Source organism: Engystomops pustulosus, chromosome 9 (genome assembly GCF_040894005.1).
Source record: "Engystomops pustulosus chromosome 9, aEngPut4.maternal, whole genome shotgun sequence".
Classification (NCBI taxonomy): domain Eukaryota; kingdom Metazoa; phylum Chordata; class Amphibia; order Anura; family Leptodactylidae; genus Engystomops; species Engystomops pustulosus.
Window position 1 is genome coordinate 84588497 of NC_092419.1, and position 19585 is coordinate 84608081.

Genomic DNA, 19585 nt, shown 5'->3' on the forward strand with positions numbered 1-19585 from the left:
GCACGGCACCATCAGTCGGTAGCTCTAGGCACAGCAGCAGTGCCGTTGCTAAGCGACAGCAGGCGGTGCTCAAACTGCTGAGCCTAGGCGATAAAAGGCACACCGCCCAAGAGCTATTACAGGGCATCACGGCGCAGACTGATCTGTGGCTGGCACCGCTGAACCTGAAGCCAGGCATGGTTGTGTGTGACAACGGCCGTAACCTGGTGGCGGCTCTGCAACTCGGCAGACTGACACATGTGCCATGCCTGGCCCATGTGTTAAATCTGATAGTTCAGCGTTTCCTCAAGACATACCCCAATCTGTCAGATTTGCTCACGAAGGTGCGCCGTATCTGTGCGCATTTCAGGAAGTCCAGCACAGATGCTGCCACTCTCAGGGCAGCGCAGCGCCGCCTCCAACTGCCCGCTCACCGACTGTTGTGCGACGTGCCCACGAGGTGGAATTCAACACTGACCATGTTATCCAGAGTTTACCAGCAGCGCCGAGCCATTGTAGACTGCCAGATGTCAACTTCCACCAGAACTGGTAGTCAGGTCAGTCAGCTTCCTCAAGTCTACAATGAGGAGTGGACGTGGATGTCTGATATCTGTCAGGTGCTGAGTAACTTTGAGGAGTCAACACAGATGGTCAGTGGCGATGCCGCCATCATCAGCCTCACCATCCCGCTGCTTGGCCTGTTGAAAAACTCTCTGATCAGCATGAAGTCGGAAGCTTTGCGCTCGTCACAAGAGACGGGGGAAGAAGATTCCCTTGTTGATAGCCAAAGCACCCTTAGGTCTGTTTCTCAGCGCATATCGGAGGAGGTGGAGGTGGAGGAGGATGAAGAGGAAGAGGAGGAGAATGTTGGCGAGACACAAGAGGGGACCATTGTTGAGTCCTTCACTGTTCAGCGTGTATGGGCAGAAGAAGAGGAGTTGGAGGAGTTGGAGGAGGAGGAAATGGACAGTCAGGCCAGTGAGGGGAGTGAATTCTTACGCGTTGGTACTCTGGCGCATATGGCAGATTTCATGCTAGGCTGCCTATCCCGTGACCCTCGCGTTCAAAGAATTTATTCCAGCACGATTACTGGGTGTTCACTCTCCTGGACCCACGGTACAAGCAAAATCTTTCCACTCTCATCCCTGCAGAGGAAAGGAGTGTGAGAATGCATGAATACCAGCAGGCCCTGGTTCACAAGCTGAAACAGTATTTCCCTTCTGACAGCGCTAGCGGCAGAGTGCGTAGTTCTGCGGGACAAGTAGCGAGGGAGAGTAGGCGAGCAGGCAGCTTGTCCAGCACTGGCAAGGGTACGCTTTACAAGGCTTTTGCCAGCTTTATGTCACCCCAGCAAGACACTGTCACCTGTCCCCAGTCTCGGCAGAGTAGGGCTGATCTTTACAGAAAGATGGTGAGGGAGTACATAGCTGACCATACCATCGTCCTAAATGATCACACAGCTCCCTACAACTACTGGGTTTCAAAGCTGGACATGTGGCACGAACTGGCGCTGTACGCCTTGGAGGTTCTTGCCTGCCCTGCCGCTAGCGTCTTGTCCGAGCGGGTTTTCAGTGCAGCTGGTGGCATCATCACCGATAAGCGTACACGCCTGTCGACTGACAGCGCTGACAGGCTGACGCTTATCAAGATGAATAAAGCCTGGATTTCTCATAATTTCCAATCTCCACCAGGTGAAGGAAGCTCAACCTGAATAATTGATCCACTCCTCCTCCTCCTCATTTTCCTCCTTCTCCTCCTCTTTGTACAGTAAAGCAGAGGAAACTGGCTATTTTTTGACAGGGCCCACTGGCTCTAGCTATAGTACTTTATGCATTTAATTTTTCTGGAGGGCCACCGACCCGGTCCTCTGTTTTAAACAATTTTTGGGAGTGCCACATACAGGCACTCAATCTATTCAATTTTTCTGGAGGGCCACCTACCTGCTCCTCTGGTTTGAAAACTTTTTGGGACTGCCACATACAGGCACTCAATCGATTCAATTTTTCTGGAGGGCCACCTACCTGCTCCTCTGGTTTGAAAACTTTTTGGGACTGCCACATACAGGCACTCAATCTATTCTATTTTTCTGGAGGGCCACCTACCTGCTCCTCTGGTTTGAAAACTTTTTGGGACTGCCACTTACAGGCACTCAATCGATTCAATTTTTCTGGAGGGCCACCTACCTGCTCCTCTGGTTTGAAAACTTTTTGGGACTGCCACATACAGGCACTCAATCGATTCCATTTTTCTGGAGGGCCACCTACCTGCTCCTCTGGTTTGAAAACTTTTTGGGACTGCCACATACAGGCACTCAATCGATTCAATTTTTCTGGAGGGCCACCTACCTGCTCCTCTGGTTTGAAAACTTTTTGGGACTGCCACATACAGGCACTCAATCTATTCTATTTTTCTGGAGGGCCACCTACCTGCTCCTCTGGTTTGAAAACTTTTTGGGACTGCCACATACAGGCACTCAATCTATTCTATTTTTCTGGAGGGCCACCTACCTGCTCCTCTGGTTTGAAAAATTTTTGGGACTGCCACATACAGGCACTATCCAAATTAAATTGTCTCCATAGCAGCCTCCACACGTTGTCTCCATTGCTACCTCCAAAAGTCGTCCATATAGCTGCCTCCATACATCGTCCCTTTATCAAACGAGGTGTGTCAGGCAGAAATTTGGGTTGTTTTCATGGATTCCACATCAAAGTTGTTAACTTTGTCGCCACCCAGCTGTGTTATCCACAAAATATACTAATAAACTTTTATCATTTACCAATATTATTTCAGCGCTTCTTGCGCATCTGTTTACATTCCCCTCACCCGCCATATCCCAAACTTATAAGAACGCTACTACACTTGATCTTATACAAAAGGTTCTTAGAAGTGCTGTTTGGGGAGTAGCCTAGAGACAGGGGCTTGGATTGGCGAAAGCTCGCCTGGCTGCGGAGCGCCAGCTCCATCCCAAGATCCAACTAACATAGTTTTAACTGCAGCACCTTTAATCTACTACTAGTTCACTGCCTCCATAATAATAATAATAATCTTTATTTATATAGCGCCATCATATTCCGTAGCGCTTTACAAATCATAGGAAACAAATACAAATGTAATGTAACAGAGCACAACATTTGTATGGAACAACAGGAGTGAGGTCCCTGCTCGCCAGAGCTTACGGTTTATGAAGATGATGGGGTAACACGAGGTAAAAGAATATTTAATGGTCAAGCCATTCTTCTTAGGGAATAGAACAAAATATAATAAATGGAATTGCTGTCGCTTGAACCACTCAGCCGTCATCTTATATACCAGGTCCAGGGTGAATGGGACTGTAGAGAAGTCTGGTGCCTGTTGGTTGCTGGATAACAGATGGGAGGACGACACAGGACGGGTTAGTAGAAGAGTTAAAACTTCATGCAGTTAATGAGTGTTATAGGCTTGCCTAAAGAAATGGGTTTTAAGAGCACGTTTGAAACTTTGGAGGTTAGGTATTAGTCTGATAGTCCAGGGCAGAGCATTCCATAGAATTGGTGCAGCTCTAGAGAAGTCTTGGAGACGCGAGTGGGAGGTCCGCACTAGGGTAGAGGTTAATCTAAGATCACTGGCGGATCTAAGAGCACGGGTTGGGCGATAGACTGAGATAAGAGAGGAGAGGTAGGGGGGTGCAGCATTATACAGAGCTTTATGGATGAGGGTTATTATTTTAAACTATTCGAAAGGAGACTGGCAGCCAGTGCAGCTACTGGCATGAACTGTAAGCATACATGGTCCCCTTATCAAACGAGCTGTGTCAGGCAGAATTTTGGGTTGTTTTCATGGCTTCCACAACAAACTTGTTAACTTTGTCGCCACCCTGCTGTGTAATCCACAAAAAATACTGGCAAACTTTTATCATTTACCGATATTATTTCAGCGCTTCTTGCGCATCTGTTTACATTCCCCTCACCCGCCATATCCTAAACTTATAAGAACGCTACTACACTTGATCTTATACAAAAGGTTCTTAGAAGTGCTGTTTGGGGAGTAGCCTAGAGACAGGGGCTTGGATTGGCGAAAGCTCGCCTGGCAGCGGAGCGCCAGCTCCATGCCAAGATCCAACTAACATAGTTTTAACTGCAGCACCTTTAATCTACTACTAGTTCACTGCCTCCATACATGGTCCCCTTATCAAACGAGCTGTGTCAGGCAGAATTTTGGGTTGTTTTCATGGCTTCCATGTTAACTTTGTCGCCACCCTGCTGTGTAATCCACAAAATATACTGGCAAACTTTTATCATGTACCGATATTATTTGAGCGCTTCTTGCTCACCTCCTTTGGTTCCTCTCTGCCACCCATTGGTTTGAAGCCTGAGTCCATTTAGGGTATGTCGCCATGACACTCTCTAGCCTGCCGCTGCTGCCTCTGCATGCCGTCCCCTATAGTGTCAGGGTCAATTATTGGATGTTTTAGATGCTATCTAGCTTCATTCTGTCACTCTGTCATGGCCATGCTGTTGCCCATAATTTTGGCATAATGGTGCGATTATGCAGCCTCAGAGGCATCCATGCATGCTGCCCCTGCTGTTTCCTGTCCATTTCCGTGGTGTTTCCATCCTTTTCTGAGGTTCCCAGGTGTTTGGCCAAGCTTCCCTGTGCAGAGCCTTGGTCCCCTTGAAAAATGCTCGAGTCTCCCATTGACTTCAATGGGGTTCGTTATTCGAGACGAGCACTCGAGCATCGGGAAAAGTTCGTCTCGAATAATGAGTACCCGAGCATTTTAGTGCTCGCTCATCTCTAATCAAGACATCAGGGGTCACGTGTGTAAAAAAAATAACATTTTGCAACAAATACAACAGCATACAGCGCTGTATCATGTGGGACAGAGAGGTGTGGCTTGCCACCTCAGCCGGCTGGAAGCTGAACGTAGCTTGGCTTCTGTGCCCCTGTTTATTTACACGGGGGACGGAACGGAATGATGTCAGCATGGGACACCGGGAGGGACCATGGAGGTAGGTAAGTTATGTTTATTTTTTTTAACCAACCCCACTCCCAGCCACCAATATGTTTTTTAATGCTCTCGGACAAGCCCTTTAAGCCACTTTGTAACTAGTTTGGTAAGTAGCTTGAGGTTACTGTCCATTTGGAAGACCCATTTGCACACAAGCTTTACCTTCCTGGCTGATGTTTTGAGATGTTGCTTCAGTTTTGCCACATAATGTTCTTTCCACTTGATGCATCCTATTTTGTGAAGTGCACCAGTCCCTCCTGCAGCCACCACCCCTATGTTTTACAGTTGGGATGATGTTCTCAGGATTGAAAGCTTCTCTCTTTTTCCTCCAAATGTTATGCTGGTCACTATGGCCAAACTGTTAAATTTTTGTTTGTCAAATCACAGGATATGTCTCCAGAAATAAAAGTCTTTGTTCCTGTGTACATTTGCAAACATTAATGTGCCTTTTTTGTTTTTTTTTAGAGTAATGGCTTCTTCCTGGCAGAATTGCCTTTCAACGCATGTCGATACACAAGTTGTTTCACTGTGGATAATCACACACTGTTACCAGCTTCAGCCAGCATCTTCACAAGGTTTTTTGCTTTTGCTCTTGGGTTAATATGCACATGTTGGACCAATGCACGTTCATCTCTGGGACACAGAACCAGCCGGATTCCTGAGCAGTATGATGGTTGGACAGTCCCATCTTGTCTGTACTTGCATACAATTGTTTGTACAGATGAACGAAGCACATTCAGATATCTGGAATTGCACCCAAGGATGAAGCAGACTTGTGAAAGCCTACAATTCTCTTCCTGATATCTTGCATGATTTATTTAGGCTTTCCCATGATGATATGCAAAGAACTAGTGTATTTCAAGTGTGCCTTCAAATGCAGCTACAGGTGTGTTTCTATTTAAATCATATGTTGCCAATAAACCTATTAAATACATGCCATCATCATATGGTCTACCCCACATTGTTTAAAGGGATAGGCCCACATTTACCAAAAAAAGCACAAACTGCCCTAGGTGCAGTTTGCCTTTGTAGTGTGCAGAGTGTGTCAGATTCATGAATTGTGGTGCACATTCTTTATGAATCTGGCACTGCCTGCACTTCTCCAACAGAGTGCACCAACATTTTTTTTGGTGCACCTTTAGACTGTGCGGCACAATTCTGCATGATTAACGTGGCACACTGTCCGACTGTGCACCAGAATGCCCCTTTCAGTGCAGAATTTTGTGTTGGGTCTGGTATGGAGCAGCCGCGAGTCTTTATAAATACATGTGCAAGCAGTTTGCACTGAAAAAAACGTGCAAAGTCAGACCGAATACTGCTGCAGGGGTTTTAATAAACATGGGCCATAGTATTTTTTTGTTGTATGTAAACTTTTGGCTATGCAAAAAGTCATACAAATGCCTTAAAATTCTCTCTCTCGTTATTCTGGCATTTGGCAAATATAAATAATTTTGGCCAACCTATTTTCCCTAAAACGATAAATGCATATGTGTCTTTTTGTAGAGAGCATGTAAAACTTCTGGTTGGTATGTGACCAACAGTCACATATGTGTCTTTTTGTATAGAGCATGTAAAACCTCTGGTTGGTATGTGACCATATTACTGTGCAAGCTCTTCACACAGTCATGCCCACTTTTATGCTGTTACATCTCCTCGATCTGTACTTAAACCAAAGTAAATTTTAACCTTTAACTTCTTGTTATCCTGGAATATCTTATCACACATTTCTCTTAGTCAGACCAGGATCACATAAATGAGGCTGTCATATAGGTGGGATTCTAATAAGAAGAGAAGATCAAAGAACTAAGTAAGTAGAGATAGATAATTTGATTCTAGTATACAGTAATACATAGTGCTACTGTATATATCACGTGCATTTTTCTATTCAGCCCTGCTGTGCGAACCCTTTTGGCTCTGTTATGTCTCTCTATTTGACGTGTGGCTGGTAAAGCCCTCGTCTCTGTTCCAGTAAGTATTTCTCGCAGAGACAGTGACATTGCTGTGCTGTGCCCAGCTGGCTGAGCCCTGGTATTTCTTCCAGGCTGCGAGATGTGAGGCAGGACAAGTTCTGCCTCCTATATGAATGTCCTTATTTAGTCAGCCTGTGAGGTGGAGCAGTTCTCTGCATTCCCGCAGCTCAGGGGAGAAGAGACATCAGCCCATGTTAACTCTGTGTCCTCCCAGCAGCCTGACAGCAATGACTACAAGGATTTTATAACCCGCATTATCTTTGTTTCCAAGAAGCCATTGACTGTGATTCCTCTGGAGCAGATCAGGATGCTAATATAATGTGTATGACTGGAGATCAGGATGACAATGACCCCTCAGCAGAAGGCGCCTAGTAAAGACCTGGGGTCGTGGCTTCAGGAAGGAGGGAAGGTGGGTGCTGTCATTCCTTATCATGATTCTGATGATAGTGATGCGGACAGTATGGAGGATAAATGTGAGGACTTTATAGAAATCTTGCAAACCGATGTACTATCACCTATCACTTATATTTCTTGGTTGGTGGCAATGGCTTTGGCTAGAACTACATCTCATCTCATCTCGTCTTCGAACAAATACTTATATTGAATATCTATGACTTAGTGCTTTCATAAGTATCCCTTTAATTGCTTAAAATTTTACTGGAAACTGAATAATGCACCTGCTGTATCAACCTGCTCATGGCAAATTGTGTCAGAGTTAATTGTGATATTGTGAAGCAGTTATCAATTGCCATATTGTCTAAGGGCAGACTAAATTTATGAGAGTTCCCTCTAGTTGTACCGAAATTGATATTCAGAATATTTTGCAGTAGATCCTGACAATTCACAAAAAATTTATATACAGTCAATGGTGTAACAAGCTGTAAGATACCAAAAATATTGCTACCTTATCTTGTTGAAAGTCTGAGGCTTTGTCATAAATTCCATACCATAAAACTGAATCACTTATATCAGAATGGTTACATCTTATTGATCACTCCAATCAGTAGAAAATTCCATAAATACTGCCATAGCTCCAAACAAAGACTTCTAAACAAAAATTTGCAAATATAAAGCGAATATGAGAAACCGTGTAAAATATATATATATATATATATATATATATATATATATATATATATATATTTTAGTATATTCCATATTTATCTTGGCAACCCCCCTGGTGCTTTCATTATGACACTTGCCAGGTCCCGCTGTCTATACTTCCTCATCCTTAGCCATTAAATTTACAGTATTCCTCTAATATAATTAGACATTAATAGATGAAACCTGAGATCACGTCCTAAGCTCTCTCTCCACACTGGCTGCTTTAGAACCTCCATCAATTTCCTGGCAGTTCCCAATCCCCACAGACAATCAAATCTTGACAGACAGTGATGGTCAGGTTGTACGGAAACAGTGAAGCTCAATTCTATGCTTTTTCTGAAAAACCTGCTCAATAACAGTCTGGATTTATCTGTCAGTGGGGATGACATGGTGTCATAGGGTCATTGCATGTTCCAGAGATCTATTATGACATACTGGGGCACATTTACTTACCCGGTCCTGTCGCGATCCCCAAAGTGCGTTGTCCTACGAGGATCAAGTCCGGCGCTATTGTGCGCCCAATATCCTGCGTGTGTCGCTTCCCTGCTGAGGTCCGCCAGAGTTCACCACTTTCTTCCCGGTGTATGTGAGTGCATTGTCTTGCGACACAATTTGAATTTTAAATCCTGTGCTTAGTCGGAATCAGTCGGGTTGTCCGTCGGCCACGCCTCCCCCCGATTTGTGTCGCATGAAAGTTGTGCGCCAAAAGCCAATCGCGTGCGCCAAAAACCCCTCTTAAATGTGGCGCAAATCGGAGATAGTCGGGAAACCCGACGGAAATGCGGTGTGCGGACCCTTAGTAAATGTGCTCCATTGTGTGAATATGCTATGAATGTCTATCATGGGAAAAACTCCTTTGAACCTCTCTTGAAAGCAGTTTTGACCTGGCAACTAAATGAGGTTCAGCTTCTCTGACCCTCAAAGATAAGATATTATTACTGATGGAAGTCGCATTGTTTATGAACTCATCGGGGCAGATTTACTTACCCGGCCCATTCGCGATCCATCGGCGCGTTCTCTGAACAGGATTCGGGTCCGGACGGGATTTATGATGGCAGTTCCTCCGCCATCCACCAGGTGGCGCTGCTGTGCTGAAATGCATCTGATCGCGCCGGAATACACCGAGCCGGACCAGGTGAAGGTAAGCGCTTCCCAAGCGACACATTTTAGGTTATTAAATGCGGCGGTTTTTCCAAATACGTCGGGTTTTCGTTCGGCCACGCCCCCCTGATTTCCGTCGCGTGCATGCCAGCGCTGATGCACCACAATCCGATCGCGTGCGCCAAAATCCCGGGGCAATTCAGGTACAATCGGCGCAAATCGGAAATATTCGAGTAACACGTCGGGAAAACACGAATCAGGCCCTTAGTAAATGACCCCCATCATGTCGTGAAGGCCATGAGCAAACTGGGTCTGACCAACCTGTTCTTTTATGTCTTTTCCTCATCTAGAAAGGCCATTTGCTGTACAGGCAGTCCCCGGCTTACGTACAAGATAGGGTCTGTAGGTTTGTTCTTAAGTTAAATTTGTATGTAAGTCGGAACTGTATATTTCATAATTGTAACCCCAACCAAATTTTTTTGGGTCTCTGTGACAATTGGATTTTAAAAATCTTGGGTTGTCATAAGAATCAAGATTAACAATAAATATTAACTACAGACATTTTAATAACTGTTATATCTGTTTATTGTAGCCTAAGGCTAAAGTACAGTAAGTTACCAACATCCAGAGGTCCGTTTGTAACTAGTGGTTGTCTGTAAGTCGGGTGTTCTTAAGTAGGGGACCACCTGTACTATAGAATATAGTCCGGAGTTGTCCTAAATAGGTCACTCCTTACATTCTACTATTAGGATTTTAAGGTGTGAAATAAATTGGAGCTTCATAGGATCACGCTGTGATTTGTGGAATGTAATATGTTTCTGTCTATGAAAAAATTGCAGTATTATGTGATCCCCAAGGGATCCCTTTACCCCCAACGTTGGTTCTTCTTTTCTACCATTCACCTGCTGCCAGTTGCAGACCTGATCATCCTGAAACTACTCCTTCTATAGCTGGACTTGGAATTTTCCAGATTAAAATGCTTTGCAGTTTAAAGATAATTTGTACACATATTGTAACAGCAAGACTTCTAGATAATAGGTTGAATGAAGGATGAATTGGGATCATATGTCTCAGCTGTTGTTGGTTTTGTTCTCAGAGTATGAAAATTCCATGAAATCTCATGAATCTTCATGTCATGAGCCATAAGAAAAGTAAAATAATTAGACTGGAATAGAAGGTTAAGAGCACAAAACTGACGATTTTAAAGCTGGCATAGAAATGAGATCATTGTGTTTCCTACTATGAATACTCGTTTAATGTTGATCTATTGGACATAGGGTGTAACTTAAAGAGGTGCAGGGGATCAGTGCATTTGGCTCCAGGAATCTCTTCTCCGAGTGAAAACACCAATACTATAAATAAAAATGATGGTTTAGGAGGACTGGTACAGATTGTGCACTGGGGCTCAGCAGCTTCAACTTACACCTCTGAATGGTCATTTGGATGGTGGGAGATAAAATTCAGAAGCACCTAAAAGTTCTTTTAGCCATGAAGTGTGCTGAAGTACGGCCGGCTGCTACGCTCATCTTGGGGTCAGCGACAATGGGTCCAACACAGGTACATTGGACCCCCCCACCCCCACCCGTTTTTGTGATCTGTGGGGTTCTCATCACTGAGACTCCCAATGATCAGCAAGTTAGGCCCCATCCTGTGTATACGGCCTTACTTGTTTTATGGAAAACACATTTAATGATAGTCCCACATGGTATGAAAAGCAGAGGTGTTTTAACAGACATGGCCCTAGGCAATCTGCCCATTGTCACTGTTGCAACACCATTTGGCTGCAGAAATTTATTATCACAATGTATTGTAACTTTTTTTTTTTTTAAGGGAACACATTTCAACACTGGCGTACCATCATGAAGCATTGATTTAGGGATGGGTACCGTACCTGAAATTTACAGTCTTTTACATTAAGTACTTGACTGGCAGGGTGTTTCTTGTAAATAGCCCCATGTGGAGCCCTTTAACTTCTATTTTTATCATAATGGAAGACCCACTTCTAATCCAATTTCAATGAGAATAAGATGCAGTCTTTAAACAAGGATGTTAAAATCCTTAAAGGGGTTTTTAAACAATCACAGTAGGTCAGGACCAGGGTAAGATAGAAAAGAACACATACTTACCCCACTTCAGGTCTTGATTCATCGCTGCATTGGTACTTCAGGTTCCCTTATACCAAACTGGAAGTATTTTTTTTTTGGGGGGGGGGGGGCACCTGCTTTATCCAATGAGTGGCCTTCTTGGAGCACAGGACATCAGCTTCTTTTATCAGGGAGAGTCACTTCTGGTGTTGTACCCTGGACTAAGACGACCAAAGCAACCACTAATTGAGTGAAACAGGGCCTTGAACCCACTGGTCCTTCCAATCAGGTGTAGGGCTGCCCAGAAACTGATGATTTTGATATACAGTACAGACAGTCCCCAAGTTGTGTACAAAATGGGTTCCGTAGGTTTGTTCTTAAGTTGAATTTGTATGTCGAAACTGTATATTTTATCAATGTAACTCCAGACAAATTTTCTAGGTCTCTGTGACAATTTTGGATTTTAAAAATGTTGGATTGGCATAAGAACCAGGATTAACAATAAAGCTTCATTGCAGACACCTTTAATAGCTGTTTATTGTAGCCTGCAGCTAAAGTACAGTAAATTACCAATTACAAAAGGTCTATTTGTAACTAGGGGTCGTCTGTAAGTCAGGTGTTCTTAAGTAGGGGACCGCCTGTACTGTAAATAAACATGTTTTATGAATTTCATAAAATCTTTCATATCCTAATAAATGTCAAATTGTGACTTTATGGAGCAGGGGAACTTATAGCGCTTTGTTCCTTTCACTTAACCCCTACAAGAACAACTTATTTGCCCCTATAGGGTGAAAGCCCCCTACAAGTTAGAAACTGTCCCATCAAACATATGGGAAGACACATGCAACTACATACCTGTCCAGTTGCATACATCTTACATTAAAGTATGGTACTTTGTATGGTAAATGTTTCTTTGTTAAAAAAACAATAATATAGATCTTGGAAGTTCTTGGAACTGGCAAATCAAGCTAAAGTTGTGAAATCCATAAATTGATAAGTAAGAACATGGGCCAAGTGCCACTGCACTACGTAAGTAAAGAGACTCTTGCTTCCAAGTATTGTGCGGAATGCTGGGCTAGGATCAGCTCCACAAGGTGATGCTCATAAGTGGTAAGGTATCAGCAGTTTGTCCTAATGAAGTCCAGATGCTGGAAGCCGTGTTTATTCAATGGATAAGTCTCAGTGCCAAGCTGCTAACAATTGTATTACATTACGGTAAACACTATCCCCGTGATAAGAAAGGCCTAACCACAGCCAACGTGAATAAAACCGTTAAGAGAAACCACAGTCTTCTGACATTGAATACAATGTTCACTTATATGTGGTTATGACTCAGAAGCTGAGGTACACCGTCCTCAACAAACCCCTGTGGCTACACAAAAATGAACTTCTGTGTAAGGTGTATTCACGGTTTATTAATTGAAATCCAAAACGACTTATGTCTAAGTATATACTGGGATGGGTAAGTAAGAGTTCTCCTTACGGAGACTGCCAATGAAGGCCACTATGTAGGCGTGTGGAGTCTTATAGCCATAGATGCTTCACTTGGGGGATTCTGGGAAAATATACAAAGTTTTCCAGGATGGGATAAGGAAAACTATGCCTCTTTTAGCTACCTGTAACATCAAGCATGACCTACAAGAGGCTTTATGACATGATGCAGGATTAAAACCAAACCAGTATATCTATTCCAGAAGGAACAGATTCCCAACTGTAGACAGCACTGTTTAGACCTGATTGGGTTTCCTCAGTACAGTGTAGGGAACTGTTTTATCATGAGAGGTTTGAGAGAGAGGCTTGAGACTAGGATCAGGAAGTAAGAGTTCTCCATATGGAGACTGCCAATGAAGGCCACCATGTAGGCGTGTGGAGTCCAATAGCCATGGATGCTCCACTAGGGGGATTCTGGGAAAATATACAAAGTTTTCCAGGATGAGATAAGTATAAACTGTTCAGTCCCTGTGTTATTTATACTAAAGATTCATTAATCAATGGACAACCCAGAGCCTTAGATATTGACTGCACTGACTGCATGGTGTTCAAGTTTTCTGCTGGGACCAGGGGCTGATTAAGACTGCCTGGGCCCTTGGGCTGTATGAATATTATAGCCTCTACAAGTCTGGAATCCACTTCGTACATATGTAACTAGAATCAAGCTTCTTGGGGAATGGAGGACGCGTACCTTCTACCTACTTTCAATCTGCAGTTTCTGGACCTTTGGATGACCTTCAAAGGTCCTGAAATGGGACTTGTGTAAATGTGTATTGAGAGCAGGAACAGATGTACAAGGATGTCATGTCATAAAATTTGGTCAGTGGTTTGGATAAGCCCCCTAGAAGGCTTGGTCCCCAGGCTACCACCCACACCACCATTTTTATAATCTACTACTGGCTGGGGCACTCCTGAGAATTCACATTCCAATACTACTACCTTGGTAAAATCAAATCTTGCAGAAAATCTATACTTTTGCTTTGGATGTAGTCTGATGAGCTTTACTCACCCCCCTTGTCATGGCTGCCAAGCAACAACAATATTGTCAATAAATACTTTCTTCCAGGGAACCTTACCTAACTTAAAACTGTATTTTTTACGTGCCATGTAAGTGCTACTTACACTTTGCAGGTTTATTGTATCACATTTATCAATTACATGGCCTGTAGTACTGAGAAGACTAGAACCGTAACCGTAAACCCAGAACTTCATTTAAAGTTTGGGGCCAGATTCGGCTCAACCTCCCCCACCAGTAACTCTTTATATTTAATTTAAATCTCAGTGGCCGTGCACACCATCACCTACCTGCCGGTAGCACAAGGCGTCACACCATTTTTGGGAGGATGATTGTACCTCAATGACATCATTGGGAGCAACAATTCTCCCCAAAATGGTGGCGTACGGCAGTAATTTATGTTACTGGTGACATTGCTACCAGCATTTAAACAGTTAACACCCTCAATTCTTGTACCGGGTTTTATTGGTTGGAGTATGGGTTCTGTACCCAAACCTGGACCCGAACAGGTTTTTAAAATTAACGGGTCGGCTTATCACTCATGTCCTGTTTGTAGCTCACTCCCATTCATGTTAATGCTGGTGAGCTGCAGTACCTAGATCAGCCACTATACAGTGTACAATGTTGTGCATGGATTGTTTACATCTTTATTACATTTATTTTGCCAGAAAAAATTGCCATCAGCAACATTCTATGCAGCTATTCTAACATTCAATGATGTATTGGGTCCATTAGAGGTTATTTGTAGATCTTCACTATAGGTTATAGCAGCGGTTCCCAGAGTCTCACCCTACGCCCCCTCCCCTGGGCATATAGAATGGGGTTGTAGTGAAAATCCCTTTAATAAACAAAGTGGTTGGCAGCGATGTGTGTGGATAGAAAAAATGGAACAAAAAAAAAAAAATAAAGTACAAAACCAAAATAGGAGCAAATTGAGTGTCGTACCAAGGAAATTCCAAGGAACCTCAGGATTAGCAGCATCTTATTATCTAGTTACATCTTCTTTACTTAATTGCAACATTTTGCCTGCAGCCTTCATCCAGCATATAATACAAGGCAACGCTTATTCTCAGGATATATAATGAGGCAAGCCTCCCATTTATTGAATGTTGTAAGAAAATGAAATTAGTGTCTCGCCCTTTATTTATGCCAAAAATCTTTGTTGTGTGATAGCTGTGACAACTAACGAAAAAACCCACTTTTGATAATGCAAAAGAGAAAATTATTTCCAGTTTTCATTTTTTCAGAGGCTGTAATAAAACAATTCCCTGTTTGGTGGCCATGGGCTACTGGTCGACATTTCTAGGCACTAATTTGGATAAAACTATTCTTCTGAGATTAAGTGGCATAAAAATTATTTGACTATATCAAAAATAAAATGTAGAGCAATATACCTGTGGGTAATATCAAAAGCTGGATAGGAATTATCATGTGGAAATATATGTATCTCGAATTTGATTCTAGTTGCAGTACCAGGCAGAGCCACAACCAAATTCAAGGCGCTCTTGTACTGCACATATAGGGGCTTATTTATTAAGGATCCCACGGATCGCACATTCATCGGGTTTTAGAAATTTTCGGGATTTGCGCCACTGTGACAGCTATATAGAAGGGGATTGTGTCGCACGTGATCGGAATTTGGCGCCATTGCGATTACTTTCATGCAACAGAAATGGGGGTGGGGTGGCCGGACAATCCGACGGATTCGGACTGAGCGCGGGATTTCACTTTAAGATTGTGTCACAAAACAATGCACTTACATGCACCAGGAACAAGAAGGTGAACTCCGGCGGACCTAAGCGACAAATGCAGGAAATCGGGTGCATGATCTTTGTGAATCGCGGCAAAGTTAATTCTCATTGGACAATACATAATGGGGAACGTGCAGAACCAGGTAAGTAAATGTGCCCCAAAATCTGTTACGGTACACGTCAGCCTCTACACATTTGACGTTGACTGGGGCTAAGGCCCATCACAACTTCCAGTGAAGACAGAGGTCAATGTTGCTTTGAGCACAGATTCCATATCTTATGTAAAAACAGCATCATGTTGATGAAAACTACCCCCCTCCCTTTCATTTGTGTTGCTTGTATCGGTCTTGAGTCATCGTGATTTGTTGTTTATGTTTTTTATGACCCTTTTTGTATGTGACTTGCTCAGTTATATTGTCTTTAGGCTGCTGTATGGTGATTTTTGTTTGTGTTTTTAAATCTGGAACCAGAGAATGGCACCAGGGAGACCTTTATTTAGCATTATTTGTCCTGGCTGATGTGCGATTACATATGCTACAAGTGATGGGCGGTAAGATAGGGGTTACACTCATTGACTGCTGGCCAGGTCTTGGCTCTTAAAGAGCATAGAAAATGATTTCATTCCATTATGTAGTACACAGACTGCGCCAAAGATATCCACAATACTATTAACGTGCCCAGAACTGCTTAAATCACGACTTTGGATTTCTGTTCCAGGCATAGTAATAGGTTTATTATGTACATAGGGAGGCTGAGATAGTATTCTGTGTAGTATATCAGGGGCTGGGAGCCCTATACCGGGCAGCATATGGTTATGTGTTTACTAGGTCATCATAAGTAATCATAGGGCCTTGTGGAAAAAACGTATAATAAGTTTCTGCTAGACCATCATGAACCTTATTTTATTTATTTATTTAAAGGGGTGTGGGTTTTTAAAATTACCTATCCTTACCATAGGTCCAGGACCCCAACAATTAGCTCCGGTGTGTGCTACTCCCACTTTGCAGATCAATAACATGATGTCTATCAACTACATGGCCTGTTTGTAGCTCAAGCTCATTCATGTAAACATGGCTGAGCTGCAATACCAAGATCAGCCTCTATACAATGTACAACGATGTGCATGGAAGAATTTGAAGAAGCAAGTACTCATCCGATTGCTTATGCCTCAGACTCCTGTCCATCATTTATTAATTCTCTATAATAAGGAAAGCTGAAAATAACAAAAACCTGTTGAATGACCTGACAATGTAAAGCAAGTAACACTTATATTACCCTCTGACCGTAAAGTGTTTTAAATGTTTTACTTTAAAGTTTTATGGTTGCCATGTATTTGCTCTGGTGGTGTCCACACTTACCGTATTTTTCAGTCTATAAGGCGCACAAGAAATCCTTTCATGTTCTCAGACATTAAAGGTGCGCCTTATAATCCAGTGCGCCTTATATATGAACCGTACTTACAGACAACAGCTGCCTTGAACTGTGCACAGGTCTGACACCTGCTGGTCATTCATCCTTATAATCAGGTGTGCCTTATATATGAACCTAGACGTTTTAGCAGGCATTTATTGATGGTGTGCCTTATAATCCGGTGCGCCTTATAGTCCGAAAAATACGGCACTTTGCAGCTTGTTGTTCTTGTTGTAGAATGGAGTAGCGGTGTAGGCTTGGCCTTAGAATATGATGGAAACCCAGATTTATCATTGTGCACCAGTTTTTCGGAATTTCCTGGAAGCCATATGCAGCACTAAAAAGTTCAAAAGAAAATAGTGGGTGCACCAGGAGGAGCCCTTGACAGCCAAATTAATTATAAGAGGTTATAGCGGAAATCTTCGCCAAGCTAGACCTAGAATTACTTTCTAATCCTGCAATCCTGAGAGACGAACTTCTTAGTAATTCTGCCATGTCGCACGCCGGGTACGCTACTTATTAAGACTGCCAGACAATTTTCCATTTAAGAGTTGCTTGACAGAACATCATTCAGGGCTTATTTTAATTTGGATTTTATTTAGGAAATCCTCTTACCTATAAAAGTTTTCTTAGTGTTGCATATGAAAATTGTGCTGAGGACTGAAAAAAATACAGTGCTAAATGTAAAATGAACGAGTTTTACATTCTGCTCCAGTAAGATTGCAAAACACTGTCTGGTGTCATGTAGAACCATGGCAAAGGCAGAAGTGGTCAGGAGGATGGTATCTGGGTGCAGGGCTGCTGGATATAGGAAGCAGATGTTCTCATCAGGAAGTAGTGTGGTCTGAGTGTATGTACTAGCACTGGATATGCCTGTGTGTACTGTATGGCCATCCTTCTGTCTGTCACAGATATTTGAGAGAAGAAAGGTATGACATGTAATGGGTGTATAACAGATTTGAATTCCTTGAACCTCCTATAACAGTGGTGGCAAACCTATGGCACGAGTGCCAGAGGTGGCACTCAGAGCCCTTTCTGTGGGCACCCAGGCCTTCATCCCAGCACACTGTTTACCAGACAGGACTCAAGGCTTCCTCCTCCGGTCCAAATCAGCCCAGAACGTGCCAAGCTCAGGGCTATTTTAAAGCTACATCTTTGGTTGCCAAAACTACAGTAGAATCGAGAAGGTGTGGGCAGAGAGGGATTACCCTTGGAACTCCTGCTCTGGGTCCCCTGATTCTCCCTCTTCAGGGGACCCTGGAGGGAGGGTACAATCCAAATTTCTCCATCTTCTTTCTATTGTATTGTATCACGATTGAAACCTGTGATACAGCAGGGATCAATAAGTTACTGCTTAATTGTCATGTTGGCACTTTGCAACATATAAGTAGGTTTTGGTTGTAGTTTGGTCTCTAAAAGTTTTGCCATCATTGTCCTATAAGGTATAACACTAGTGAGGGTTGTCTCTGTCTATCATGTTACATGTAATAACCATATTTCTATAAATAAGCTAAAACACCATTGTGCTGTATCCTTTACTTACAGGTATGTATCAAACTTTATATGCAGATATATGGGATAAGCTGTGTGTTTTCTGTAGAGTTACTCTGTTTTGTCTATTAGCTGATGCCATTCACTGGCTGATGCCTATGAAAGTGGTTTAAATATATAAAGCAATTTTAGAAAAGACGTACTACCCCATTGGGGATAGTGGGTTTGGTAGGGTCCAATACTTATATTTGTGCTTGTATGGCAGCCACTTGCTTTTCATCAAATGGTCTTATCTCTTCTCTCTGAGGTGGCATGTTTTTACAGGTGACTCTTTAAGTAGAAAACTGTCTGTATCTCGTAAATGATAAGCGACTGCTAAATTTTGTATCTTTACTTTGTGTATGTTGGAGGATCCAAATGGTGTAGATCAGAAGTGGACAATAATGTATGTGGTTTGGGGTGATAGATCAGGGTCCAAGCCTTCTAGTGGACTTATGGCCCCCCAAACTACCCATCAAATTTTATACTAAGAAGGACCTTCACCCATGAAATCCTCATACATCTGTTCATGCTCGCAATAGACATGTACACCATATACACAAAAGCCATTTCAAGACCTTTGAAGGTCATGAAACCATATATTAAAAGCAGCATCTGCATGGAAACGTCTGCAATGTGTTCTTCACACATATTGTTCTTCACATACTATTGTGAAGAACACCGTTCGGCACGCGTGTCTTCGGATAAGATAGCAGATGTACGGAAACATCTGCAATATGTTCTTCAGTGTTCTTTCAATGTGTTCTTTCAGTGAAAAATGCTCGGGTCTCCCATTGACTTCAATGGGGCTCGTTATTCGAGACGAGCACTCGAGCATCGGGAAAAGTTCGTCTCGAATAACGAGCACTCGAGCATTTTAGTGCTCGCTCATCTCTAGTAGGGACTATAATATTCATACAGCCCATGGGGCTATTCACTTCATGGCATGGAATGGACTGTACATAAGGAAACTACCTGGTTTATAGAAAAGCTGCCATAAAAATCCAGCACGTTAAATAGAGGCACTTACGTATAGCCCCAGGCAATGTGACTGCAGTAATCTTCTTATGTTTGTTATCCATGGCCTCCTTCCTTCTAAAATTAACTTTTAAAATTATGCTAAGGGATATGGGCATGTTATCAAAGTCCCTCCGTACTGTAAC

General features: G+C 42.9%; 1 protein-coding gene across 3 annotated transcripts in view; it reads left to right on the forward strand.

Annotated features, from left to right (window-relative positions):
• Positions 1-6701: 6701 nt before the first annotated feature.
• Positions 6702-19585, forward strand: part of LOC140077921 (uncharacterized) — a 54223-nt gene continuing 41339 nt past the window's right edge. Inside the window, exon 1 of one of the 3 annotated variants that reach the window (XM_072125543.1) lies at positions 6702-6773. Coding sequence is in view for 2 of the 3 variants with exons in the window: in XM_072125538.1 (XP_071981639.1) it covers positions 7277-7345 (69 nt within the window). In the remaining variant the exon portion in view is untranslated. Of the gene's footprint in view, positions 6774-7017; positions 7346-17683; positions 17822-19585 lie in introns of those variants that run through there. The other 2 variants (XM_072125538.1, XM_072125540.1) reach the window with 2 other exon arrangements.